At 67.5% G+C, this 24,764-nt stretch overlaps 10 protein-coding genes across 10 annotated transcripts; 5 read left to right on the top strand and 5 right to left on the bottom strand.

Annotated features, from left to right (window-relative positions):
* The first annotated feature begins 57 nt into the window (after positions 1-57).
* On the top strand, positions 58-2,672 carry FA09DRAFT_343246 (hypothetical protein). Its single transcript, XM_025744586.1, has 5 exons — positions 58-407; positions 543-682; positions 735-1,335; positions 1,390-1,583; positions 1,639-2,672. The coding sequence occupies exons 1-5, from the start codon at positions 284-286 to the stop codon at positions 2,551-2,553; spliced, it is 1,974 nt and encodes a 657-aa protein (XP_025598456.1). The 5' UTR covers positions 58-283; the 3' UTR covers positions 2,554-2,672.
* A 1-nt stretch (position 2,673) lies between these two features.
* FA09DRAFT_329799 (hypothetical protein) lies at positions 2,674-5,055 on the bottom strand. The gene is made up of 6 exons (XM_025742331.1): positions 4,186-5,055; positions 3,724-4,024; positions 3,461-3,647; positions 3,030-3,399; positions 2,821-2,972; positions 2,674-2,756 (listed from the first exon to the last, which is right to left on the bottom strand). The coding sequence occupies exons 1-6, from the start codon at positions 4,665-4,667 to the stop codon at positions 2,749-2,751; spliced, it is 1,500 nt and encodes a 499-aa protein (XP_025598457.1). The 5' UTR covers positions 4,668-5,055; the 3' UTR covers positions 2,674-2,748.
* Positions 5,056-6,594: 1,539 nt separating this feature from the next.
* On the top strand, positions 6,595-9,523 carry FA09DRAFT_329800 (hypothetical protein). The gene is made up of 6 exons (XM_025742332.1): positions 6,595-6,930; positions 7,117-7,295; positions 7,351-7,510; positions 7,562-8,385; positions 8,443-9,051; positions 9,105-9,523. Exons 1-6 carry the CDS (start codon positions 6,696-6,698, stop codon positions 9,432-9,434), a joined length of 2,337 nt encoding a protein of 778 aa, XP_025598458.1. The 5' UTR covers positions 6,595-6,695; the 3' UTR covers positions 9,435-9,523.
* Positions 9,424-12,658, bottom strand: FA09DRAFT_307952 (P-loop containing nucleoside triphosphate hydrolase protein). Its single transcript, XM_025740569.1, has 2 exons — positions 12,147-12,658; positions 9,424-12,091 (listed from the first exon to the last, which is right to left on the bottom strand). Exons 1-2 carry the CDS (start codon positions 12,519-12,521, stop codon positions 9,557-9,559), a joined length of 2,910 nt encoding a protein of 969 aa, XP_025598459.1. The 5' UTR covers positions 12,522-12,658; the 3' UTR covers positions 9,424-9,556.
* Positions 12,659-13,231: 573 nt separating this feature from the next.
* On the top strand, positions 13,232-14,846 carry FA09DRAFT_329803 (pyrophosphatase-domain-containing protein). Its single transcript, XM_025742333.1, has 5 exons — positions 13,232-13,398; positions 13,498-13,754; positions 13,805-14,146; positions 14,207-14,296; positions 14,353-14,846. Exons 1-5 carry the CDS (start codon positions 13,242-13,244, stop codon positions 14,485-14,487), a joined length of 981 nt encoding a protein of 326 aa, XP_025598460.1. The 5' UTR covers positions 13,232-13,241; the 3' UTR covers positions 14,488-14,846.
* Positions 14,847-15,527: 681 nt separating this feature from the next.
* Positions 15,528-16,193, bottom strand: FA09DRAFT_329804 (hypothetical protein). Its single transcript, XM_025742334.1, has one exon. The coding sequence runs from the start codon at positions 15,791-15,793 to the stop codon at positions 15,551-15,553; it is 243 nt and encodes an 80-aa protein (XP_025598461.1). The 5' UTR covers positions 15,794-16,193; the 3' UTR covers positions 15,528-15,550.
* FA09DRAFT_20461 (hypothetical protein) lies at positions 15,797-16,368 on the bottom strand. The gene has a single exon (XM_025739455.1). The coding sequence runs from the start codon at positions 16,288-16,290 to the stop codon at positions 15,943-15,945; it is 348 nt and encodes a 115-aa protein (XP_025598462.1). The 5' UTR covers positions 16,291-16,368; the 3' UTR covers positions 15,797-15,942.
* Positions 16,369-18,180: 1,812 nt separating this feature from the next.
* FA09DRAFT_297446 (subtilisin-like protein) lies at positions 18,181-19,967 on the top strand (the record flags this gene model as incomplete). The annotated part of the gene is made up of 4 exons (XM_025740207.1): positions 18,181-18,791; positions 18,833-18,994; positions 19,053-19,336; positions 19,441-19,967. 4 exons carry the CDS (start codon positions 18,181-18,183, stop codon positions 19,965-19,967), a joined length of 1,584 nt encoding a protein of 527 aa, XP_025598463.1.
* Positions 19,968-20,090: 123 nt separating this feature from the next.
* FA09DRAFT_329806 (hypothetical protein) lies at positions 20,091-21,246 on the bottom strand. Its single transcript, XM_025742335.1, has 3 exons — positions 20,795-21,246; positions 20,637-20,734; positions 20,091-20,580 (listed from the first exon to the last, which is right to left on the bottom strand). Exons 1-3 carry the CDS (start codon positions 21,084-21,086, stop codon positions 20,509-20,511), a joined length of 462 nt encoding a protein of 153 aa, XP_025598464.1. The 5' UTR covers positions 21,087-21,246; the 3' UTR covers positions 20,091-20,508.
* Positions 21,247-21,786: 540 nt separating this feature from the next.
* Positions 21,787-24,640, top strand: FA09DRAFT_343249 (putative RHO1-GTP-binding protein of the rho subfamily of ras-like protein; the record flags this gene model as incomplete). The annotated part of the gene is made up of 6 exons (XM_025744587.1): positions 21,787-21,936; positions 22,233-22,269; positions 22,331-22,421; positions 22,734-22,824; positions 23,036-23,286; positions 24,610-24,640. The coding sequence occupies 6 exons, from the start codon at positions 21,787-21,789 to the stop codon at positions 24,638-24,640; spliced, it is 651 nt and encodes a 216-aa protein (XP_025598465.1).
* Positions 24,641-24,764: the final 124 nt, after the last annotated feature.

Below are 24,764 nucleotides of genomic sequence, written 5' to 3' on the forward strand. Positions count from 1 at the left end.
GGCGCGCGCGCGCCCAGCGCGGCCGAGCTCCCCGCGTCAACGCGGCTCAGCCCCTCTCCCCATCCCCCTCTCGCCCCTCTTCCCGCCGTATACCAGCTGCTCTGACGGGTCACCCCGCTCTCTCCCTCTCTCTCCTGCGTCTCCTTCTTTGTTCTCTCGCGCCCTTCGGCGCGCAAACGGCTCTATCTGCGACTCTTGCTCCATCTCCGGTCTCTGAATCCGGCCTTCGCGCGACCCTCTCGCGCCCGCGAGCCCATCCGCTGCATCCACTGCGCCCCACGCCATGTTCTATTCCGACGTTATCCTGTCGAAGCGCGGCGCGCTCGGCAACATTTGGCTGGCGGCGCACTGGGAGCGGCGACTCTCCAAGGCGCAGCTGCTGCGCACCAGTGTCGAGAAGGGTGTCGGTGAGTCACGGTGGGCAGGATGTGAGGAAGCACGTTGCCATCCGGTGCAACGGTGCAGAGTGCGGCCTCGTATGGTCTCGGAGCCCCTGTGGCGCCACTTGGCGCAGCGATGCTGACCCGTGTTTGGGCCTGCAGAGGCGATCATGACGCAGCAGACCGCGCCGATGGCCCTGCGCCTCACCGGCCAGCTGCTGCTCGGTGTCGTGCGCATCTACTCGCGCAAGGCCAAGTACCTGCTCGACGACTGTAACGAGGCGCTCGTCAAGATCAAGGTGGTGCGTAACATGGTGCTTGCTGGCGTGACCACGCGCTCATGCTGCACCGCAGGCCTTCCGCTCGGGCGCCGTCGACATGACGTCCGACGCGCTGCACGTCCCGCGCAGTGCCATCACGCTCGGCGCGACGCTGACAGACTTCGACATGGGCTTCCCAGACGCGGGCCTGGAAGACTGGGACGCAGATGGCGGCGCTGGCCGCTCTGGCACCCCGCTGCGCACTGGCTCTGCCTCAAAGCGGCGCGCGCCGGACAGCAGCGGCAACACGCACCTGGCGCGGCAGCAGGACATCACGCTGAACCGCATCATCGACGACGGCGATGCGTGGGATGCCGCCGAGACGGGCATTGCCTCGGGCGACTTTGAGGATGGAGGCCTTGACCTTGGTCTCGAGCTGGACGACGATGCGCTGGCGGCGCGGGAAGCTGGCCTGCTGCGCGGCGACGAGATGGAGGTCGACGACAGCCTCAGCGTCGGCGTCGGTCGGGACGCCGCCGGCTCGGATGTGGGAGGCCGCAGTGTCGGCAGCCTGTTGGGTCTCGGTGGCGAGGCGAACGACACAGGCGCCGGCCAGCGCGACAGTCTCGGTCCCATGCCGGACTTTGATGATGGAGGCTTCGACTTCTTCGGCGGCGACTTCGATGCGCCGGCAGGTGAGTTGACACGGGCTCGGCTCGTCAGACTGCTCGCTGACACCGCATCGACAGCTCCCGCAAGCGTTGCGGAGGACACCATCGACATGACACCACGGACCGCCGCCAAGATCCGCGAGGCGGCCGAGCGCCGCGCCCTGGAGGAAGCCAAGGCGCAAGGCGGCAAGGGCCGTAAGCAGATCATCGACGCGAACATCCAGCTCGCCGGTGTCAGCCAACAAAACGCCTCTCCTCAGACGCTCATCGAGGTGCGTGCAGACAGAAGTTGAGCTACAAAGGACGTTCACTGACCTCGCTCTGCAGGAGTCCTACCTTCCTCGCTCGCGCGCATACCTCCGGTTGCTTACCATGAACGGCGACCCGGCACGGCACCTGCTCGGCGACAAGGCCAACGCCTCGCTCGACATCTTTGCCGGCCCGATCGGCCTGGCACCTCAGCTTTCCAGCCTCTTCACCTTCGACGCAGCGGTTCTGCGGCGGCGACGTGGCCTTGATGCCGAGGGCGAGCGCGCCGCCAAGCGCATTCGCGGCTCCGAAGAGCTGAGCGAGATCGGCCGGCGAGACGTGGGCGCCGAGCAGCCCGGCGGCCTGAGCGGCTTCGGCGGCCTGGACGACACCTGGGGCGATGAGGGCCAGGACATGATGATGGACCAAGAGATGCCTGACTTTGCCCTCGGTCTCGAGGAGGACGGCCTTCGCCGCTCGACGCGCAAGTCTCGGCACGCCGACGTCGCCGCAGACGACGAGTCGGAGACCGGACGCCTTCCTGCGCTGTCTCGCCTCGCGACGCCGGAGGATGACGACAACGAGCCCGCCGAGGACTCGCTCGTCGGCTTCTCGCCCAACTCGCAGAACCCGCTGGCTGCCTTTGATGCGCGCCCGGCAGATGCCGACAAGGCGCGCGCCGCCCAGTCGGGCTGGAGCAACAACTCGATCCGCGCGCTGCGCGTCGTGCGTGCCCAGCTCGACCCGGCCATCGCCGCCGAGCTCGACGACGACGAGCTGCCCGCCGCGGGCGCCGGCAAGACGCTCAGCTTCGAGAAGGTCGCCGCCGGTGCCTCGCGCCGCGCCGCCGCCGGCTTCTTCTTCGAGCTCCTCGTGCTCGGCACCAAGGACCTCGTCATGCTCGAGCAGCAGCAGCCGTACGAGGACATCCGCGTCGCTGCCAAGCCGGCGCTCTGGACGCTCCAGTCTGCCCCCACGCCTGCCGCCGCCTAGCCGCTAGGCCACGCCGTGTCCCTCCTGCTACATTATTGGCCGCTACGCCGTCGCCCCTGCCCACACCTGTACACCACCTTCTCGTCATGCGCTGCGAATGCAACCTATCCTCCGGGCTCAATGGTTCGCTGAAGGATTCACATTTGCCCCGATACGTGCGTGAGACAGGCCCGAGCGGCGACGGATCGCGGCGGCCTAATGGTCTGTGCGCAGCAGACGAGGTCAGCGGGAGCGCGCATGCTTGCGACGAGTGGCACGACGACGCACTGAAGTTGTCGGTGGGGCTCTTCATGCCCTTGAGCACAAACGAGTGGTAGCTCGTCTCGTCGCCGCGCAGGTCGACCGTGTAGAGCTGCGCCTTGCTGAAGCCCCACAACAGCTTGCGCCAGTAGCACGCGGCGCTGGCGGGCGAGATATACCTGTGAGGACGAGATTGTCAGCATCGCGGCGTGCGCACAGACCGGCACCCGACTCACCGCTCGCGGAAGAAGGTCCACTGGTTGTCGGCGATGCGCTTGGCGTGCGCGTCGTCGGAGAGCAGCGCGTCCATCGTCTCAGGCAGGCGCTCCCACGTGCGGTCGTAGCTCTCATGGCCCTGGTTGTCGTGCACCAGCACGCCCTGGCCCTCGCCTAGCGCCTTGGGCACGTAGACGATGTTCTGGTCCATCGAGTTCCAGTCGGCGTTGTTGAGGTGCGTCCAGTGCTGGATCCAGCGCGGCTCGTGCGTCACGATCACGACGCGGCAGTTCTGCAGGTAGCGCAGGCGGCCCGAGTACGTGTTGCCCTCGGGGAAGCCGTGGAACTTCCACTTGCAGTGGTCCGCCATGGGCACCTGCGTCGACTTGTCTGCTCGGGCCGAGTCAGCGCCGCGCTCCCGTGCGCGCACAGCGCGCCGCGGCCAACTCACCCTCCCAGTCGAGCGCCCGGATGTCGTTCCAGTCGTGCCCCTGTGCCACGGCCATCAGGCTCTCGCGGTCCGCCGTGCCCACGCGCATGCTGCCGCGCCACATGAGCTTGTTGATCTTCTGCTCCCACGGCGTCTGCTGCTCGACGTGCAGCGTCTTCTCCCGGTGCTCCTGATACGAGCCCACGTGCTGTGCGGCGCAGCGCGGATGAGTATGTGTTGCACGCGCTGCCGCAGCGGGCAGTGCTGCCCGCGCATACACTCACCTCGGGCCAGCTCCACCAACCATAGTCCGGCATCAGCCAGTTGTCCTCCAGGTCCGGACTGCGGTCGAGGCCGAACTTGCCGCGGCTGCCCCAGTCCTGCAGGCCGATGCAGAACTCGACGTTGGGCAGCTTCTCGCGCGACGTCATGACGGCCAGGTTGAGCAGCGCGAGCGCCGCCTGCGAGCGCGTAAAGTCGGACTGCTTGTACGACTTGATGTAGAGGCGGTTGTTGTACACGACGACGCGCATGTGCGTCCAGATGCCGTCGTCGCACGCATACTCGAGGTACTCCTTGTCGTACCTGCCAGGGCGCGGCCGTCAGTATCGAGGTGCGCTGCTTTCGAGGTGCGCTGCTTGCAGACGCAGACGGGGCAGACCGCCAAAGCAGCCTACAGCAGGCCACGCAACATCCAGCACAGTCCCAGCCGCGCATACATGCGCTGCTCCGCCTGCAACACTCACTTGACCACCTCGGTGAAGTACTTGACACTCCGGTCAATCTCCTTCCACAGGCCCGGGAAGAAGGCGTCGCACTCGTCCTCGCACAGCGTCAGGTCGTCGCGGTTGAAGGGCGTGTCGTAGGAGAGGTCGGTGCGGCCGCTGCCGTTGACCCACTTGCGGTCGTCGTACAGGTGCGCCACTGGCCCGCCGGCAACCTGCTCGTCGACCGTCAGCGGCGGGATCTCCTCCTCGCCGGGCGTCTTGGCGCTGCCGTGCCACCACTGCGACCACTTTGCGCTATGCAGCGCATGGCCGAGGCGATGCGGCGCCGCGGCGTCGTCGGCGCCAAAGACGAAGAAGAGCAGCAGCAGCACGGTGAGTGCGCCGCTGACGAGCAGGTAGCGCGCGCGTGCCCGCCCGAACGCCGCCAGCGGTGACGTGGACAGGCTCTTGCCGCCCGGCAGCGGCAGGCTGGGCGGCGATGACGAGCCGCTGGCGAACATGGCGGGCGGATGCAGCTCGCGAGAAGCGCACGCGCGGGTGTGCTAGGCAGAGGCACGCGCAGCGGAGCACCGGCGGCGGACGCGCGGTGCAGGCCGCAGGAGGCGGCTAGAGGACGAGTGGGCGTCTGCTTCTCTATGCGATGCAGCAGTGGGTATACAGCGACGGTGGCCGCGTCGGCGGGGCGACGGCGCGCGGCTGCAGGCGAGAAGGAACGGACGCGCCAAGGAGCACCAGAGCGGCCGGCGAGGTCAGGCGCGCTGGAGAGGGCGACGCGCGGTGACGAGGCAGGCAAGCAGGTGCGCAGGAAGCTGCGGCACGGCTGGCGGTCGCTGCTGCTGGATGGAGAGGGTGAGGGTAGGGATGAGGACGGGCGGCGGTGGTGGGGAATGTGTTGGCTGCTGCGTCGCGTGCGCACCGCAGCGAACCGACAGCGAGGCGCGCGCGCCTTTCCTCCCGCTGCAGCTGCTGCAGGCTGACGCTGGGCGCGCGCGCCGCGGCGCGCGTGTCTCTTGCTTCTCCCGTGCCGCGGCGCGCCTTGATGAACAGCGAGCGCAGCCCAACAGCGAAGCCTCCAAACGCGGCGCCAGCGCAGCGAGCACGGCCAAGAAGAGCAGCGGGCCCACCTCGCGCGCCTCGGGCCCGTTCCCGCGCGCCGTGGGTACCGAGCGACCGCGTGGCGCCTCTCTCGCCGCGGATGCGAGCCGGCGGCTCTGTGGAAGCAGGCGGCAGGCACCCCAGCAGCGGCAGCGGCCTGTTGGGCGAGGCGTCAGGCACAACGCGCTCACAGCCTCAGCAGCGCAGGGACAGCCGCAGCCGCAGAAGAGCCTCGCCGTCAGCGTCAGACGCAGAGCGCAGCATCAGACGAGAGAAGTCCGCAGCTGTGGATGCTCTGCAGCGCAGATCGGGCGCCGCACCTCCGGCTCGGCTGCGATGCAGCAGCAAGCAAAGGAGCACAGCAGCCATGCAGAGACGTCCCGCGGCCGGATTGAGATTGGGCGAGGAGCAGCTGTCTAGCCTCGACAGCATGCTGCAGCCGCAGTAGAGTCGTGTGACGTGCGCAGCCACAGCCGCAGGACGAGTGGCATCAGCGAGGCGAGCGGGACGGCCGCTCGGATGGGCACCCGCCGAGCGGCCTGTGTCCGGAGCTGCGCAGTCGAGAGACATGGCACAGCGGACTTCGCCCTTCACGCTGCAGCTGAGCTCGCCATGAAGAGGAGGCTGTGCTAGGTGTGCACAGTCTAGTCGTGGCTCCTCGAGAGGCGGCTCGCTGCGAAGACCGCACCAAGAGACGCTTGTGTGCGCTCCGGGCGAGCCCAGCTGGCCTCGGGGTGATCGCCGGCTGGGCTCAAGCGCGCGCACAACATCCTCCGCCGCGGTCGCCAGCGCCGGCAGACTCTCACGCCGTAAGCATCTCTACACCTTGAAGTCGGTGCATAGAGCTCCGAATATCGACGGCATCTCTGCAGCGGGCAGTGCGGCGAGAGCGCCAGCAGCCGAGGTCCAGCGCGAGCCTGATGGTCTGCGCGATGGACGTGCGGGGTGCCGCGCGCGCGGATTTGGATTTTGCTCGCCTCACGCTTGCCCAGAACGCAGACCTGACGGCCGGCGCGCCCTGCGGTGGCCGAGCTCCCGTTCCAGCAGGCTCTGCCCATGGGCGACCTTGTCCTTCAAGCGACGCTGCCTGAAACTCAGAGCCGCCGCCACGGCAGACAGCGTCTCAGAAGTGGACGGCTGGAAGCTGGAGCTCGCTTTCGGCCGGGACCGGACCCCTCATGCGTGCGTGGGCCCGTGCGGCTCGAGTACAAAAGTGGGCCGCGAGCTGAAGTGCCGAATAGAGGAACCGACGTCATTTGTAGTGCGCCCGTTGGAGGCTTGGCGGCGCGCCCCCTTGCCTTCTCTTGCGCCTTCACTTCTTCTCGGTGGGCGCAGCGGTCCCACGCCCTTTGCATCTTGAGTGCTGCCCGCTGCGCCGTCCAGCCTCTGCCTTAGCACCACCACCACCCGGCCGCTCTCCACCCCTGGCCACCATGTCGCGCCCGCAGCCCGAGTACGTGCGCCTCGGCCGCGCCGGCGTCAAGAAGACGGTGCCGCTGGGCAGCGGCGCCATGAAGGCCGACATCCGCCGCGTCGGGCTGCTCAAGGACCACTCGGCGCTGCATCGCGCGCCGCCGTGGGCCGCGACGACGGCGACGGCCTTCCGCACGCTGCTCCTCGTGCGCGTCGTCAGCGCCATGTACTCGGGCATCGCCGACTGCGACGAGAGTGAGTGGAGCGGCGAGAGCGGGGCGTGGAGGGCTGCTGCGAGAAGGCAGTGCCGTCGTCGCACCGCCGGCTGTCCTTCAGGAGCAAGCGCCCAGGATGAGCAGCAAGAGATAGCGTTGTTGCAGTGCTTCACTTGGCTAGCATCGCTGTAGTGGATAGGGGCCCGGGCTCACACTTGTCGCGCAGCGTTCAACTACTGGGAGCCGCTGCATCTCCTCGCGCACGCCCCATGGCCGCTCGGCACGGCGCAGAGCCCGTTCCAGACCTGGGAGTACAGCCCGCAGTACGCCATTCGCAGCTGGGCGTACGTGGCGCAGTATCTGCCCGTCGCCAGCTGGCTGCCGGCGCTTGCCAACATGGAGAAGGTGAGCTCGCTTGCGCCGCAGGGGTCCGATCCTGGCTCATCAATGTCCGATCTAGCGCTACGCCTTCTTTGCCATTCGCATCGCGCTTGCTGCGACTAGCTCGCTGTGCGAGGCATTCTTCGTCCGCGCCGTTGCGCAGGTGATCAACCCGCGCGTGAGCCGGTACTTCCTGGCCCTGCTCGTCGCGAGTGCGGGCATGTACGAGGCCTCCACCGGTGAGTGACGCGCGGTACTGTTCGGGATGCTCATCCTGACACGCTTCTTAGCCCTGCTGCCGTCGACCTTCAGCATGTACACGTCGGCGCTGGCGCTGTCGTACGCCTTCTACCCCTCGCGCTCGGCCGCGCTCTTCCCCTCGAATGCCGCCACGGCGCCGACGCCCAAGTACCGCACGGGCCTCGCGACAGGCTTCTTCGCGCTGGGCGCGCTGCTCGGCTGGCCCTTTGCGCTTGCACTCGCACTGCCCTTCGTCTTCGAGGAGCTCTTCCTCGCGAGCGGCCAGCTCGTGTCTGCAGCGCGCTTGACCGAGTTTCGCTCAGCACGCTTGATGAACTGGCTGCGCTGCGTGGCCGCCGCAGGCGCCATCGCGCTGCCCATAGTCGCCATCGACTCGCTGGCTTACGGCCGGACGGTCATCGGCACGCTCAACATCTTCATCTACAACGTCCTCTCCTCGCGCCGCGGCGCCGGACCGGAGCTCTATGGCGTGGAGCCGTGGCACTTCTACCTGCAGAACCTGATGCTCAACTTTGGCCCGGCATTTGTGCTGGCCATGCTGTCGCTGCCTGCCGTTGCCCTCACTCTGCGCTTCGACCGCAAGCGCCTGGCCCTCCTGCCGCTGGCCGAGGAGGAGCTCAAGAAGAAGAAGGGCGAGGAGCAGCTCGTCGGCTCGACGTACACTACGCTGCTGCTCGTGCGTCTCGCGCCCCTTTACCTCTGGCTGGGCATCCTCACGCTGCAGCCGCACAAGGAGGAGCGCTTCGTGTATCCGGCGTACCCGCTCATTTGCTTTAACGCCGCCGTCACGATCTACCTCTTCCGTGGCCTCGTGGAGCGCGCCTTTGTCAAGCGGACCAAGTCGCCGTACCAGGTGAGCGCAGCAACACGCTGCGTTGTCGTCTCGCACCACTGACAGTCAGTCACGCAGGCTTCACGCACCATGCTCTTCTCCAACCTGACCAGCGGCGCCTGCATCCTGACCGGCCTTTTGTCGATCTCGCGCGTGCTGCAGACTGCGCCGGCGCAGCGGGCGCCCATCGCTCTCCTGCAGCATCTCGGCACGTGCGAGCTGCCGCGCGTCGTCGCAGCGCACTTCCCTGGCACACTCTCGCCGTCGGTGCAGGAGCGCATCAACAACAACGAGCACCCCGTGATGACGCTCGAGGAGATGGAGAATCTGCCGCGCAACTGGCACCGCCGTGGACACAAGGGCCACGAGCGCGAAGTGCCGGTCGTCGACCTTGCGCCGCTGACACAGCTGCGCAACGACCTCGACGGACAAGAGGGCATTCGGCTGTGCTTCGGCAAGGAGTGGCACCGCTTCCCGACGCACTTTCTCGTGCCCGACGGCGCGCGCGTCGATTTCATCCGCTCCGAGTTCCGCGGTATCCTGCCGAAGCACTTTGCCGTGCCGCCGGTCGGCGACCCGATGCCTCGCCTCGATGGTGTGCTCGGCTGGGCGTGGCCGTGGAAGGCTAGCACACGCGCGCTGCAGGACGGCTTCAACGACCTCAACCGCGAGGAGGAGGACCGCTACGTGAGTGATGCTGCACGCAAAGGCCGTCTCTCTTGGCTGACGCTGTGCCGCAGGTCGACATCGCGACGTGCGACTACCTCGTCGACTCTGACCACCCGCACCGCTACGCCGACGGCTCCAAGCCTGCGCCGCTCGAGCCGCGCTACGCCGCTGCCTCCGATGAGTGGGAGCGCCTGCTGTGCAGGCCCCTGCTCGACCTGCCTGCAAGCCGCGCCGATGCTGCGGCCAGCAAGCTGGCGAAGCTGCGCGCCACGATCGAGCGCGCCTTCTGGCTGCCGCAGCGCTTCCGGGCGGGCACGAACCGCTACGCCGAGCTGTGTCTGCTGCGCACCACGCGGTCAGACAGCCTCACCATCAAGCAAGTGCAGCCGACGGTCGCGTGAAGGGAGGGTGACATTGAATAGAGCGCGGCCCGGCTGCGTGCCCGGCGCAGCAGCCAGGCAGGCGAATGCATGAAGTACATCAATGGAGAGAGAGAAAGCGCAGAGTAACGGCGCTGTGAGAACTAGAGCATCTTGCGCAGTCGCTCGTCCTGGTCCGCCTCGAGAGCGAGGCGCACCTCGTCCTCCTGACAAGCGAGCATGAGGCGGCCGTGCACAGCCGCGCGGCCCGGCCCTGCACCGGTGCCGACGGCGATGGCGAGGCCCATGGCGCAGAGACTGCTGAGCGGCGCGGCCAGCTCGTCGGCGTTCCAGGGATCGCGGTGCGAGGCAGTGCCGGGCAGGCCAGCGCCGCGCGAGACGCCGTGCATGGTGCACAGCACGCGGTGGTGCGCGAAGACGTCGCCCACGGAAGCCTCGGCCAGGCCGGAGCGGCGCAGCACGCTGAGCAGCGAGATGAGGAGCATCTTGGCGTGCAGCGGCAGCGCGCGCACGTGTGCGACCTTGCCAGACTTGACTAGAGCGGAGAGAATCTCGATCATGTCGGCGGGCTGCACCGCCGCTGCGGCTGGTGCAGCCGCGGCTGAGCCATCGGCAGCGGTCGCAGGAGCGGCAGTCAAAGCGCGCGCCTCGACGAGCTCCACTCCGCGACGGCACACGTCGAGCATGCGGCGAGCGTCGCCCGAGACGTTGGCGATGCGCTTGGAGGCATACTCGATTGCCGCGCGGTGCATCACCTGGTCACAGCCGATGGCCTTGGCGCGCGCGACCTGCTCCTCGCTCGCCGCCGTGCCAGGCGGAAGCATGCCGAGGCGCGTCTGCACAATCTCGGCCAGCTGCTGGCTGCGGTACGGCTCGAAGGGAATGCGCGTCATGCCGAGGCGACTGGCGACCTTCGCGTTGAGCGTGCGCTCCGGCAGGTCCATCGTGTTGGCCACGGCGAGCACGATCAGACGGCTGCCGCGCATGCTGGGCCAGTTGAAGAAGTTGTAGACGACGTCTTGGCGCGCCGTGACCAGCTGGTCAAGCTCGTCCATCAGCACGACGGTCGTGGCGCGGCCGGCGCCGCCCGCAGCAAAGTGGTCCGCGAGGCGCTTGAGTGCCGTCTTCGGGGCGGCTGCACGCTCGGATCCTCCGCCGACCGCGGCCCAGAGCAGCGAGTACGCCTGCGACGCGTCGGGCAGCTTCATGCCGTTGATCTCGACGAAGTTGAAGGGGCTCACGAGGCCAGCGTCGGCGCGCAGCGTCAGCGCGCGCACGACCTCGCGCACTGTGGCCGTCTTGCCCGTGCCCGGCACGCCGGCGACGTACACGCAGCCGCCGACGCCATCCTGGACGGCATCCTCGACGTGCGAGAGGATCTCCTCGAACTCGTCGCCGCGGCATGGCAGCTGCGATGGCGTGGCGCCGACGTGCAGCAGGCGACGGGCCCGCGCGTGCGGCGTGAGAGTCGAGAGTTCCTCGCTTGCGACATTCGCGACTTGCGGCGCGCGAGCGGGCAGCGTAGGGTACGGCGCAGCGCGGGCCTGCGAGTCAAGGATGCTTCTCCGGTTAGGCGTCGCGATGCCTCGGCTCCGCGGCGTGCCAGCAGCGCTCGCGCTCGCGAAGCGCTTTGCTGTGGGTGTGCGCGGCACGCCGCCACGCTTGCCGCCGCGGCGCTTGCGGTTGCGCGTGAGGATGTCACCGACGAACTCTTCATCGCTCGAGTCCTCGTCATCCTCCTCGGACGTGGCAGCTGTATCGGCGTCCTCGTCCTCGGAGACCGCCTCGTCTCCTCCCGACCACACGGAGCCCTCCTCATCGTCGTCTGAGCCTCCAGAAGCCGAGTGCATCTCGGCGTCGGCATCTGCCGCTGCAGCCGGTGCAGCTTTGAGCTTGGGCATGCGCCGCCGAGGCGTGATGGGCTCGAGCGCAGCGGCAGACGTCGAGGCGTGAGACGCGCGTGGAGCAGATGGCGATCGCCAGAAGGGATCCTCCTCGACCTCTGCCTCGCGCAGCATGTCCGCCAGAGACTCTGGAGCATGGATTGGAGTGCCGGGCGCGAGCACCACGGGCTTGCGCTTCGGCGTGCCTGTCTCCTTGGACGCAGCTGGAGTCTTCTTGGCCGCGCTCTTGGGCGTCTTGGCCTGCGTCTTCTTCGCCGCTTTCGGCTTCGGCGTGGCCTTGGCGGGCTTCGGCTTGGCCGCCGGGTCGACGAGGCCGCGCTTCTCCTTGACCGCCTCGCGCAGCTGCGGCGGGCGCATGCCGGGGTCCTTGAGCGGCGCGCCATCCTCCTCCAGCAGCTCCCACTTGTCCTCCTTTGCGCCGCGCTGCTGAACGGCGTTCCAGTCCATAGCCCAGAAGACGCCCTTCTGCGCATCGACAGCCAGCTCTGAGAAGATGTGCGCAGGCGGGCCCACGCCCTTCGTCTTTGGCCGGCCAGGCCCAGTGCGTGGGCCCGTCGCCTGGCCGCACGCAATGGCCGCGGCGAGATACGTCTCTTCCGTCGCGTGCAGCGTGACGCGCTGGAGCATGTCGGAAGCAGGCACCGTGAATGCACCGCCCTCTTCCTCCTCGTCGTCCGTGTCGCTGGCCGCTCCGGCGGCAGACGTCTCAGCCCGGCGTGGCTGCGCTGGCGCTTGTGCGCTCGCTGGAGCGCGCTGGGCGTAGAAGACCTCGTTCTGGGGACACTATGATGAACAGGCAGCGCTACAGACAGCAGCAGCCGCTACTCACATCGCGCACGAGTCCGGTCATGCCCTTCGCAGTGGCCTGTGCCAGGCGCTCCGGACGCACGAACGGGCGCACGGTGACATGCACCGAGCCGCGAATGTTCGAGTCCAGGCGATCGTCGTCCTCCCAGGCGATGATGTGGGTGATGACCGCGACGTCGGGCTTGCCCGAGCTGACGCCCAGGTAGATGACATCACCGACGGCGAATGTCTGCGGCACGCTTGCCGCTGCCAGCGCCGCGGCGCCGCCGGGCACGACGCCGTCAGGCTTGAGCGTGCGCTCTACTGCGCGCGCCCAGTAGCGCGGCGGGCCATACTCATCGCGGCGGATGACCTCGAGCGGCTGGAAATTGAACGGGCAGACGCGGCGCTTGGGCATGCTGCCGGTGCGTCAGGAGGTGGTTCGGGCCAGCCGATGCGGGGCGCGCGCGCCGGGTGCGCGGATGTCAGGAGCGGTGGGGATGCGAGAGCAGAGGGTCGTGTCGGTCGTGAGGGTGCGGAGGCGTGGAAAGTGCGTGAGGAGAGGAAGCAAGGCGGCGCCGGACGCGGAGCAGCGCTGGCGGACGAGCGTGCAACACTCCGCACCGCTCCCACGCTGGCACTTTAGACGCGTGCAGCCCCGCGACGCGTGGCTGCTCCCACAGTGCAGCCGAGCGGAGTGAGACCACGCTTATGTAATCACGGCGCTCCCGTCCAGCATGCGCCTTCAGCGCTGTCACTCTGACTGCGAGATGTGCGGTCGCTGTGGGTGGCTCTTCAGAGGATGCAGTCGTGTCTGCCAGCTTCGGCTGCTCTGTCGAAGGGGAGGGCCTGCGAGCGCGTGCCAAGACGTGGAGGACAGCCAGCACGCCATGCGCTCGCCGGCGGCGCGGCTTCGGCGGGCGTCGACGCCAACTCGAGAAGTTGGGCGCTGGCGCTGCTGGCGTGCTGCCGCTGTGCTGCTGCCATGCCCGCGCCACACGGCACTCGGGCGTCGCCGGTCGCCGTTGCGCTGCGCCCGTGCGGCGATGCGCCTTCCAGCGCCAGCAGCTGGACTCCTTCGCTCGCCGGCGCTGCTGCCTGCCTGCCTCTGCTCCACCACACCTGCAACTCACCTTGCATGTCTGCACCGCTGCGCCGCCTCTCCCAGCACGCACGTCACCTCACCTCTGCTGCTCCCGCCGCCTCGTCGCCTGCCGCCGCCGCGCCCGCCGCCCCTGCCCTCGCCGCCATGTCTGAGTTCAAGACCCGCCAGATCGGCGCGCCCAACTCGCTTGGTGAGTAGTGGACGGCTCTGTTGTGGTGGTGCATGCTGCTTGGCGGTAGAACCGGCCGCAGCCTCGCTTGCAGCACGTAGCTCATGCTGTCCTTCGCAGAGTACCGCGTGTACCACGAGAACGCCGCCGGCAAGCCCATCTCGCCGTTCCACGACATCCCGCTCTTTGCCGACGAGAGCAAGACGATCCTGAACATGGTCGTCGAGATCCCGCGCTGGACCAACGCCAAGCTCGAGATCTCCAAGGAGGAGGCGCTCAACCCCATCAAGCAGGACACCAAGAAGGGCAAGCTGCGCTTCGTGCGCAACTGCTTCCCGCACCATGGCTACATCTGGAACTACGGTGCCTTCCCGCAGGTGGGTAGCGTGTGGACCTGTGCTGCGGTGCGTTGCTGACACGTACGCAGACCTGGGAGGACCCCAACGCCACGCACCCCGACACCAAGGCCAAGGGCGACGACGACCCGCTGGACGTGTGCGAGATCGGCGAGCAGGTCGGCTACGTCGGCCAGATCAAGCAGGTCAAGGTGCTCGGCGTCATGGCGCTGCTTGACGAGGGCGAGACCGACTGGAAGGTCATCGTCGTCGACGTCAACGACCCGCTGGCGCCCAAGCTCAACGACATTGAGGACGTCGAGCGCCACCTGCCTGGCCTTGTGCGCGCCACCAACGAGTGGTTCCGCATCTACAAGATCCCGGACGGCAAGCCGGAGAACCAGTTCGCCTTCTCGGGCGAGGCCAAGAACAAGGTGCGCTGCGGCTGAGAAGCTGCGCCCTGAATTGCACTGACGCTCCGCTGCTGAGCACAGAAGTACGCGACCGAGGTCGTGCACGAGTGCAACGAGGCCTGGAAGCGCCTCGTCGCCGGCCAGGCCGAGGCTGGCGGTGTGTCCATTGCTGTGAGTATCTCTCAGACACTGGCGCTCGCTGCCGCGGCTCACCGCTTGTGCTGCAGAACGCAACGGTCACCGGCTCCAAGGGCCACAACGACGCCTCGATCAACGACATCCCGGCCGCCAGCCCGCAGCCGGCTGCGCCCATCGACCCGTCGATCAGCAAGTGGTTCTTCATCTCGTCCAGCAGCTTCTAAGCGCATCTGTGCGCCCTGCTGCAGGACCACGAGCCTCGCCAGCGCCGCTGGAACCAGGAATGAAGCTATATGCTAGCAGCTCGTCGCTGGGCCGAGTCATGACGTTGAGCAGCTGGCAGGGCGGCGAAGCTGCGCTCGGACGAGAAGGCATGTGCCAGCTACGGGGCCGAAGGCGCAGGCCTTAAATAGAGCGAGCTGCGCAGTCGAAGTGACTACGGTTGCAGCGTGGAGCGCAGGCGTCGGAGGTAGATCGACAGCGGCCTCTGAGCGAGTTGCTGCCTCGCGGATCCAGGCCAAGCTCGACATGGGCAGCGCTGTACAGCGCAGCAGAGCGTCAAGCGCCGCTTGCGCGCCCTGATCCGAGTGCTTAGCTGTGTCAGAAGGCTTGGCTCTAGGTGTTGTGTGGCCTCGAGGTGTGTTGCGCTGCACGCAACGGGATCCACAGATGCGACCGCCCGTGGAGATGCGCGTGCAGTCAGAGTGTGGAGGCGCAGCCGCCCGTCCCCGCCGGCAGAATGACTCCGTCGTGTTGAGCTACGACACCCGTCGTCAAGCAAGCGGCACTTGAGGCCGAGAGCAAGATGCTCTGATGCAGCTGAGAGAGTGTTGGTGATGCGGATCGCCCCACAACGGCAAGCGCGCAGTTGGCAGAGCGCGAGACACGACGAGGCCTCCGCGCGGCGGCGGCGGCCCAGGCGACGTCTCAGCTGGGACCCTAGCACGTTCTCTCGGACCGGCCGTGCCGCTTGTCCGAAGCCGACCGTTCGCAGATCCCGAGCTCACGTGGCAACGACCGCTTCGTTTCTCGCGCAAACCGCTGGCCTCGGGCATTGGACAATTCTCGCCGACCCCCAGCACCTGGGGCCAGCGCGCGCCTCGGAGCGGCGGAGCGAGCGCCTTTGGCCCGCCGCCAGCGCACCCCGAGCCGCGCAACACGCCGTGCCGCCGAGGGCACGATCTCCGCTCCTTCTCTGGTCTGTGCGCACGCCGCATCAGGCTGACTCTGACGGCGTCCAGCGAGATGCTGAGCTGGCGGAGACGGTCTTCGACCAGCACGTCTGGCTCATGACAAAGCACGCAAGGGGCACGGCAAGCATGTTGCTGCCGCGGCAGCGACGACGGCAAACGCGGGGGTGAGGAGCGGGGCACGAAGCTTCTGCGCATCGGGCTCGCACACTCGATGTTGCGATGCGTGACTGCCGTGAGTTGGCCGGCGGACAAAAGTCCGTGCGTGCGCTGGCATGCTGGACACTGCGGCCCTGAGGCGATACTGGATGGGCAGCGATGTGCACAACCTCTCCTCCATTCCGGCCGGCGCTTCTGCCGAAGCGAGCCGCGGACGGAGGCTCCGGCGTGAGTTAGCGAGGGAGCGAGGAACAGACTCCGCAGATGGCCGTGCGGGATGAGGGACTAGGAAGCGAGTAGGCGCCCTGGATGTGCCTAGCGGGGGCCGTATCAGCCGAATATCGAGGGCGATGGAGCGGCGAGCTGCTTCGGACGACGCTCCGTCCTCGCGACAGGCCCGGGTGATGCAGGACGGCCAGCAGATAGAGGTCGCCTAGCTGCAGCACGCATTCTAGCTGGCTGCGGCTCGCTCGGCACTAGAAGAAGTATGCCAGCCACCTGCGTTGCAGCGTGCAGCGCTCGGATGCATGGCCGTGGACAGGACGGGCCCTTTGAGAGGGAGAGGAGCAGAACGAGCGACGATGGCGAGGGGATGCTGACGCGCGGCGGAGTCTGCTGCGTGCGCTTCTTAGCGCCTCTGGAGCTTCGTGCACAGCTCCTCTCTGCCGTGCTCGCCATGGCTCGTCCAGCGAGCGGATAGTGAGCCGCATGGCTCTCCAGGGCGCTCGGGCGCAGTCCACGTGCGGGAGCAGCGTCTGTTCGGCTGCGGCTGCAGCGCGCTGACGCTGGTGCCGCCATGCCGCGGCTGCGTGCGGCCGCGTCTCCGCACTAGCGCCGGAGCAGCCGGCGGCGCTTGCGGCGCTGCTCGAAGGTGCCGCTCGGCCGTTGCAGATCTTTGCGGCTGAGATGCTGCGGCGGGTGGCGGCAGGCGGGCCATGACGATGCTGCACGCCGCTGCTCCTCGCGGACCCGCTCCGCTCAGCGGCGGCGAGCTCGCTGGGCCGGCGGCTGCAGCGGCGCCGCTGCACGTTGCCCACGCTAGCGCGGCGGCCGTATGCCCGCTCGCGAGCATCCTCATCCGTCCTTCCTCGCCACGGAGCGCAGCTGCCTCCGCCTCGCCGCTGCCGCTGCGCGCTGCGCCGGCACCAGAGACGCAGCTGCGGTGCCAGCGCCGGCCAGCTCGCCGTGCGCCGCAGATCACGCTGCACCCGCCGCGCCCGGCTCCGCCACACGCTTCCTCTGCTCAGGGTCCCTCCCGTGCGACCCCTCCGACGCCGCACGTTTCCCTGCGATGCGGCAATGCAACCCCTGCAAGTGCACCGTGCGGCGGCGCAACGCCCGCTTGCGGCATGCTCGGCTGTTGCGCTCCCGCCTGACGAGCCCAGTCCGCACCCTGCGGCAATCAGAAGCCATGGCCCAGTCATCCCAGACCGCGCAGAGACGGCGCTAGCACGCGGCCCTCGCAAGCGCCGCCTGTCATCGCAACCGCGCGCTGCTGTGCGCCCATCGCCGCTTGCGAGACTTGCCTCTGCTGGCGCAGAGCAAACAGCCCAGGCACATGCGGGCGCTGCGCACTTGCCGGGTGCGACCTCGGGCAGTAGCGCCGGCCGTGCGCCTCGCCACCTGATTCTTCGAGCAGGAGGCGGCGCGCGACGCGGCACCTTCTCGATGCTGCGCGCTCGGAGGGCTACCTTCATGCTTGATACGCTGCCGCCTTGCTCGCTGGCAAGACGGGACCATCACACTGCATCGGCACGGCGTCCGTCAGAACAGCCGGCTCGGAAGCTCGCTCGGCTTACGCAAAGCGCAGATGCCGGCTGGCAAGAGTCAGGGTGCGACGGGCGACACTGGCACGCCGCATGCGCATCTCGCATTGGAGGACATGCGCTGTCGAAGCTCGGTGGCACGAGCGCTGCTTCCGCGGCTATCGCAGCAGCGATCCTCTGGAAGGAAGCAGCTGAGCCGCCTGACAGCTGACTCCTCTCCTGTCCGTCGCTGCCGCATCGCCCGAACGCTATCGGAGCTATTCCAGGTGCACGCATGACGCGGACTCATGCCCGTCCCCCACATTCGCCCTCGGTCGGCTGCACGCAGCCGAATCAGAATGCCCGCTAGCCCCCTACAGAACGCAGCATGTCCCTTCGGCAGCGTGTCTGGGGAAGATGCCGCCGGCTCGCTGGAGATGCCGGCGGTCATGCGGCCGGCAATGTCAGAACGGCGGGGCCTGATGTGATCTGCCCGAGGCGACGGCAGTGCTTCGCATGTCGCCATCGTGTCGCCCGGACGGCTACATAAGGAGGCCCTCTGGCATCCCCTGCTCCCTTTTGTCACATCGCAACTCGCAAGTCGTTCTCCTCTCCTCGGACCAGCACCTGCAAGATGTTCTCCAAGACCCTCCTTTCCAGCGTCCTGCTGGCGCTCAGCGTCAGCGGCGCCATGGCCGCTCCTTCGACTCCGGCTCGCCGTGACTCGCCCTCGTCGGCCCACCGCGTTGCCCCGGCCGTCGTGCCCTCGTCGTGGCAGCAGACGTCGCCGTCTGCAGACACGTCGGCGCCTTTCACCTTCACGATGAGCCTCAACGGCGCCGACATGGCCGGCCTGACGGCGCGCATGGAGAGCATTGCTGCATCCGGTGGCAAGTGGCTCACCGAGGCCGAGCTGGCGCAGTACGCCTCGCCCTCGGCCGCCGACGAGGCCGCCGTGCGCGCCTTCCTCGTCAAGAACGGCATCCCGGCCTCGGCGCAGAAGTGGTCGAAGCTGCGCGACAGCGTCTCGGTCGACAGCACCGTCGGCCAGACGGCCAAGCTCTTCCAGGCGCAGTTCCTCGAGTACAGCGTCGACGGCCAGCGCGCGGCGCGCACCAAGGCCTACACGATCCCCTCCGAGATTGCCAACAGCGTGCAGGACGCCTACCCGCTCTCGACGTACGGCTCGATCCGCCGCGCCTCGACGGGCTTCACGCCGCTCGCCGAGGAGGACATTCCGGCCGGCGAGGCGGCCGAGGAGGAGGCACTCGAGCGCCGCCAGTCGACGCCCAGCAGCTGCAGCACCAACTCGGTCACGCCGGCGTGCCTGCGCGCGTACTACGGCACGAGCAGCGTCACGCCCAAGGCCACCTCGGGCGTCGTCGACATCGGCGTTATGGGCTACATCGATCAATATGTCTCGAACACAGGTGAGTGCCGTGTCTGCCAGCCACAGCAGCAGCAGCTGACCGCAGTGCAGACCTAAAGACGTTCAACCAGAAGTACCGTTCCGACGCTGCTGGCTACTCGATCCCGATTCAGCTGCGCAACGGTGCCACGAACGACCAGAGCAACCCTGGAGTCGAGGCCATGCTTGATGTCGAGACTGTCGTGAGCCAGACGTACCCTCTGAACAGGTGAGCCACGCCGCGAGGCGCGCCGCGCGCCATCCAGGACTGACCGTGTTGCGCACAGCCAATTCATCGCCGAGGGCACCTCGCAGACGGCCGGCGACATCTTCCTGCTCACATTCAACGACTTCATCAACAACTACAGTGCAAGCACCCGGCCGAAGGTCATCAGCATCAGTTACGGGTCGGACGAGAAGGAGTTCTCGTCGTCGCAGGCCAACTCGATGTGCAATGCCGCACAAAAGCTCACGTCGCTCGGCGTGACTATCGTGGTTTCATCCGGCGATTACGGCGTCGGCGGCCAGTCGGGCGATACGTGCCCGAATTTTGTGCCTACTTATCCTGGCGGTGCGTATGGTAGATGACGAGGAGCGAAGAGAATCGGCGCGGCGCGCGCGTTTCGCGCGACGCGACCCCGTCCCGCCGCGCGCGTCACTGACTATCCACCACAGGCTGCCCCTACATCCTCTCCGTCGGTGCCACGCAGGGCTTCTCGCCCGAGGTGATGGTCGACAACAACCTGGCCGGCTTCTACAGCGGCGCGGGCGCATCCCAGATATTCTCGACCCCCAGCTTCCAGTCGTCGCAGGTCTCGGCGTACAAGAGCAAGATCCCCTCGTCGGCCTCGGGCGAGTACAACGCCAACGGACGCTTCTTCCCGGACCTGGCGGCGCAGGGCAGCCGCTACGTGATCGTGCAGAAGGGCCAGACGGGCCTCGTCGGCGGCACCTCGGCCTCGTGCCCGCTCGTCGCCTCGCTCCTGACGCTGCAGAACGCTCGCCGCCGCGCTAACGGCCAGGACTCCATTGGCTGGGCCAACCCGGCGCTGTACTCCAAGAGCAACCTCAAGGACATCACTTCTGGCGGATCGTATGGCTGCGGCTCGAGCACGACCAACGGCTTCCCCGCGGCTAGCGGCTGGGACGGCTCTTCGGGCCTGGGCAGCCCGAGCTACTCGGCACTCACCGCCGTCTTCTAGGCGCATGTAGTCTCCCATCATGACACTCTTCTCCCATACCTTGATGGAATCTGGTCCGCGCGCAGCGATGCGGCGCGGCCAGTTCTTCTCTCTTCTTTCAAATTCTCCCAAAATGTACCAGGAGCGCAGCAACTTAATGTCATTTGTCTCAGAGCAAAGTCCTGGCTCGAAGCCTTAGGTCCCACAGGCAGACGAGGGTGTGGAGCAGGGCAACAAGGTGCGAAGCGACGCACGGGGCGCGATGTGCACACTCTCACTCTGACTCTGAACATGCGCAGCGCGGCTTGAGCAACAGAAATGTGACACTGTGCACGCCTTGAGCAGTGTACCAGTGATATAGCGGGTGACGTGGTGATGTACAGCGCGCATGAGCGGGAGTGTGCAGCTGCGCTGCTGACTGACAGACGGTCGAACGTCTCTCATACGAAGCGCAGCTCGCACATTTTCCCCATGCGCCATGTGAAGCCTCTCCGAGGGTGCAGCCGGATCCCTCAGGAGATGTAGCTCCGGAAGATGAGGCCGGTGGAGCAGACCTCGACGATCAAGCGCCCGAGCGCAGACGCTTCACCAGCGCCGTATGCGTCCGTGTCCGCTCCGTGAGCTTCGGCAGCTCCTGGCGGCGAAGAGACGTCAGCAGGTACATCGCCATCGACGCGCTGGTGTGCGCACCGTCTGCAGGGTCTCGAGCTCGGCCAGCGACTTGCGCAGCGTCGCAGCAGTCTCGGCCAGCCGCGCTGGCGGAGCGGGCGCCGGCGGCAGCGGAGCAGCTGAGGCAGAGCGTATCAGCGACCCAGTGCGCGCTCTCACTACACAGGCGCATCCCTCACCCTTCCACTCCTCCTCGCGCTTCCGCTTGCGCGCCTCGCTCGCCTCTCTGACCCTTCGCAGCGCCTCGTGACGCGCCTGCAGCGCCGCAGCTCTCCGCGCCGGCACCTCCTTGCGGCGCGCAATGGCCTGTGCCGTGAGGGCGTCGGCGCGGGCGTGCAGCGACTGCACGTGTGCCGAGAGCACGGCGTCGAAGGGTGCGACGGCTGGAGAGACACGGGTCAGCATGCACGCGTTGCGGCACCGCCAGAGGCACGCACGCGTCTTGTGCGCCGTCGCCTCGGCCCACGTCATGCCGTTGAGCGTCACGTTCTCCTGCAGGTGCCGCTGGGCGACTTGCAGCCACTGGGGTGCGGCCTCGTCAGCACAGGTGCTACGCCATCACAGGTGGCAGCACTGACAGCCTCGAGCGCCCGGCGGCCGGCCTCGCGCGCGCCGGCATCGAGCGGCGCGCGCTCCAGACGCGCCTCGGCGGCGGCGCGCACCGGCTCGAGCACGGCGGCGAGGTCGGCGGCGTCGTGCAGCGCGATGCGCGGGAACGACATGGCGGCGGAGAGGGCGCTGCGGCGGCCGTGTGCGGTCGGTGAAGGATGTGGAGCGGAGGCGAGGTAGAGCACGGCGCGGCGCGATCCGCACGGCTGCAGCGTTGGCGCGTGCCGGTCACGAGGACGCGGCGGGCCGTGTTGCTCTCGACGCGTCTGCCTCCGCACCGCGGGCCGAGACGCCGGGCAGCCTCTCAGCACCTCTCAGCAGACACAGTCGCAGGCTAGCTGCAGACGCAGAATGCATGCAATTACCTCGAGTGAAGCTGGTGCTGAGCAGTGTATGCCACGCTGCCGAGCGAGTGCGAATGAAATGCATGAGAGCAGGGTGACGGCTGCGCAAGGCGGGGCGGCGCGAAATAAGGCGCGCGCCGGCGGCCTGTCGCGCCTGCAGCTGTCTTTGGCGTGCCGCGCTGCGTCGCCTCCTGTCTCTCCACTCCCACTCCTCCGCCATGTCCTATCCCGACTCGCTCAACTCCGTCGCGCCGCCGCCGGGGCAGTCGGCGCCCGGCCAGCCGCTGCCGCCGCACATCGACGCAAAGAAGAAGCTCGTCGTCGTCGGCGACGGCGGCGCCGGCAAGACGAGCCTGCTCATCGTCTATGTGAGTGCGGCGTGTGAGCGGCAGCAGGAGTGGGCAGATGCCTGCAGTGGTGGCGAGCTGCTGTGCGGCGGCAAGTGAGCAGTGGAGAGGTGCTTGCCGTCGCAGCAACTGCAGCAGTGGCAGCGGCAGTGCCAGTGTCAGCGCATGGGTGCCGCACTGGGCCAGCTGCCGCAGTCACAGTGCATGCGCTAGGCGGTACCGAGTGCAACACAGCGTCCGGCGCCTGCCTTGACAGAGGCACACTTGCCCGTGCATATGCCGTGTTGCAGCTGCCGCCGTGCTGACGCCGGCCTCAGTCGGAGAACCGCTTCCCAGAAGCATACATCCCCACCGGTGAGTCGCACAGCGGCGCCCATGTCCCTCTCACACCCCGTGTGCTCACTCGCGCCGGCAGTGTTTGAGAACTACGTGCCCATCGTGCGCTTCGAGGGCAAGGTCGTCGAGCTGGCACTGTGGGACACGGCGGGACAGGAGGAGTACGACCGGTGCGTAAGGCGAGCTGGGCAGCAGAAGAGGCGGGCAGCGAAGGGGTGGAGGCGGTGCAGCGAGGGCGCAGGAGAGCGGGGCTGCAGCTGCGGCGGCGAAGGCTAGGCGTCTCGGGTGGGCTCGGACTGCAGAGTGGACGCATGCTGGAGCGCTGTCAGAGGCGCGGAGCAGGGACACTTGCTTGCTCGAGGGCTGCGAGCGCGGCACTCTTGGCATGACCTCTTTGCCTGCCCTGCTCAGCCTGGCCGCCGCTGCGGCTCGAGGACTGGCCTACGAGGTCAAGTACTGACACGCCGCGCGTCCTCCTTTAGGTTGCGGCCACTCTCGTATCCCGAGAGCGACGTCATTCTCATCTGCTTCGCCGTCGACTACCCCACAAGTCTGGCCAACGTGCAGGACAAGGTGCGTGCAGGGCGCAGCGGCCGAGTGGAGGCGAGCGGGCTAGACAGCGTCGGCAGTGCGGCGAGAGCCAGAGGAGGGCGAAAGGGATGTGTAGACAGGAAGACTGAGGCGCTGTGATCGCCTCTTAGGTGGCCTCGGAGTCGACGGAGGCATTGCAAGTGTCCAATCGCTGCCTCTCATCCTCTGGCTCCTGGCTGACGACCTCTCTCAGTGGTATCCGGAGATCAACCACTTCTGCGAGGGCGTGCCGATCCTGCTCGTCGGGCTCAAGACCGACCTTCGGTCGGACCCACACGCGCTCTCCATGCTGGCGGCCCAGGGCACGTCGCCCGTCACCTCCGCAGCCGGCGAGGCCGTGGCGCGGGCGATTGGCGCGGCAAAGTACGTCGAGTGCAGTGCCAAGACGAAGCGCGGCGTGCAGGATGTGTTTGATGCGGCGCTCAAGGAGGCCATGCGGAAACGGTGGAAGCGCGGCAAGGGCGGGCGGAAATGCACCATCCTCTGAGGGATGGCGAGAGAGAGAGGGTAGGAGGGGGGCAGACGCAGCGGTTGCCGCATCACGTCGACGCCGCACGAGCGACATTGTACATATCCACACACAGGGAGCGCTGCGTCCACGCGCGACGCACGCAGCACCTTCTCCTTCCGTTCGCAGCACATTCGCATTATTACACTTGCTTGACGGTGCGTGTCCGTGTCTTGCCCTCTTGCGGCGGCTCCTCGCCCACCGGCCGCTCGAGCTCCCAGCGGCGATGGCCCCACGCCCACATGGCGTCGAGCAGCAGCGCGCCGCTGGCCAGCGCCCAGACGAGCGTGATGGCGTAGAAGAAGTTTGCGTTGCCGCGGCCCGCCGTGAGCCAGAGGTGGTGGAAGATGGGCAGCAGCAGCGAGGCGTGCAGGAAGAGCAGCGCCGAGACGAGCGGGTAGCGCAGATCTAGCCGAGCGAGGACGGTGAGTGAGAAGCTCAGAGAGGCGATGCGGGAGGCAGACGCACATGGTATCAAGTCGAGATGCAGGCCCAGCAGGCCGAGGAAGAGCGCCGTGTCGGCCATGCTCGGATACGACTTGCACGTGGCGATGATGCCGCTGAGCGCCGTAATGGCAAACACGGGATCGTTGCTGCGGGCAGAGGGTCAGCGAGACGTGGCCGAGTGCTGAGGCTCCGGCTGCGGCGACTCACGCATACTTGATCGTGAACGGCACGCTGTACGACGCGGCGTGCACGTTGAAGGCGAGCAGGAAGAAGTTGCGGAAGTGGTCGAAGATCTCGATGAAAAAGTACCACCAGAGGCCGATGTTGGGCGTCAGGTCCGGCAGCAGCACTCTGTGGGAGGCCTAAGTCAGCTCGCTGGCAGCCGCAGGCATCGCTGCAGGTCACGCACAATGTGCCATATGCGCGCTCGACGAACTCCCAGCTGCCAAAGCGCAGGGAGTGCGTGTAGAGCAGACCTGCCAGACAGCCGCACAGCAGCACGAGGCTCAGCAGCATGTGCGCGACTGGCACGCGCTGGTACAGCTCCTGCACGGCGACACTGCCGTCTGCGCGCTGCGCGCAGAGTAAGAGCAGTGGCGGCGCGAGCAGGATCGGATAGAGCGAGAGAAGCGACGCAGCTGCGAGAGAAGGGAGAAGCAGGATGCGCGAGCCTGCCGCCGGGAGCAGCTGTCAGTCTGCTGCCAAGGGGTCCCAGGCCAGAGATCTGCGGCGACGCACCGCGCAGAGCTCCGAGCAGCGAGAGAACGACGAAGAGGTTCGAGAGCGGCGTCATTGACTGTGCCAGGCTGGAGAGGATGGTATATGGCGAGAAGAGGTAGCTGAGGGCAAGGGCCAGGTGTCAGACAGCGACCAGCGTGGCAAGCGACAGGAGCAAGCGCAGCAGCGATGGCGAGACGCTGACGCAGGGTGCGGGCTCGGCAGAGCTACGCGGCGAGAGCGAGCTGAC

The sequence above is a fragment of the Tilletiopsis washingtonensis genome (genome assembly GCF_003144115.1).
Source record: "Tilletiopsis washingtonensis strain MCA 4186 unplaced genomic scaffold FA09scaffold_10, whole genome shotgun sequence".
Classification (NCBI taxonomy): Eukaryota; Fungi; Basidiomycota; class Exobasidiomycetes; order Entylomatales; genus Tilletiopsis; species Tilletiopsis washingtonensis.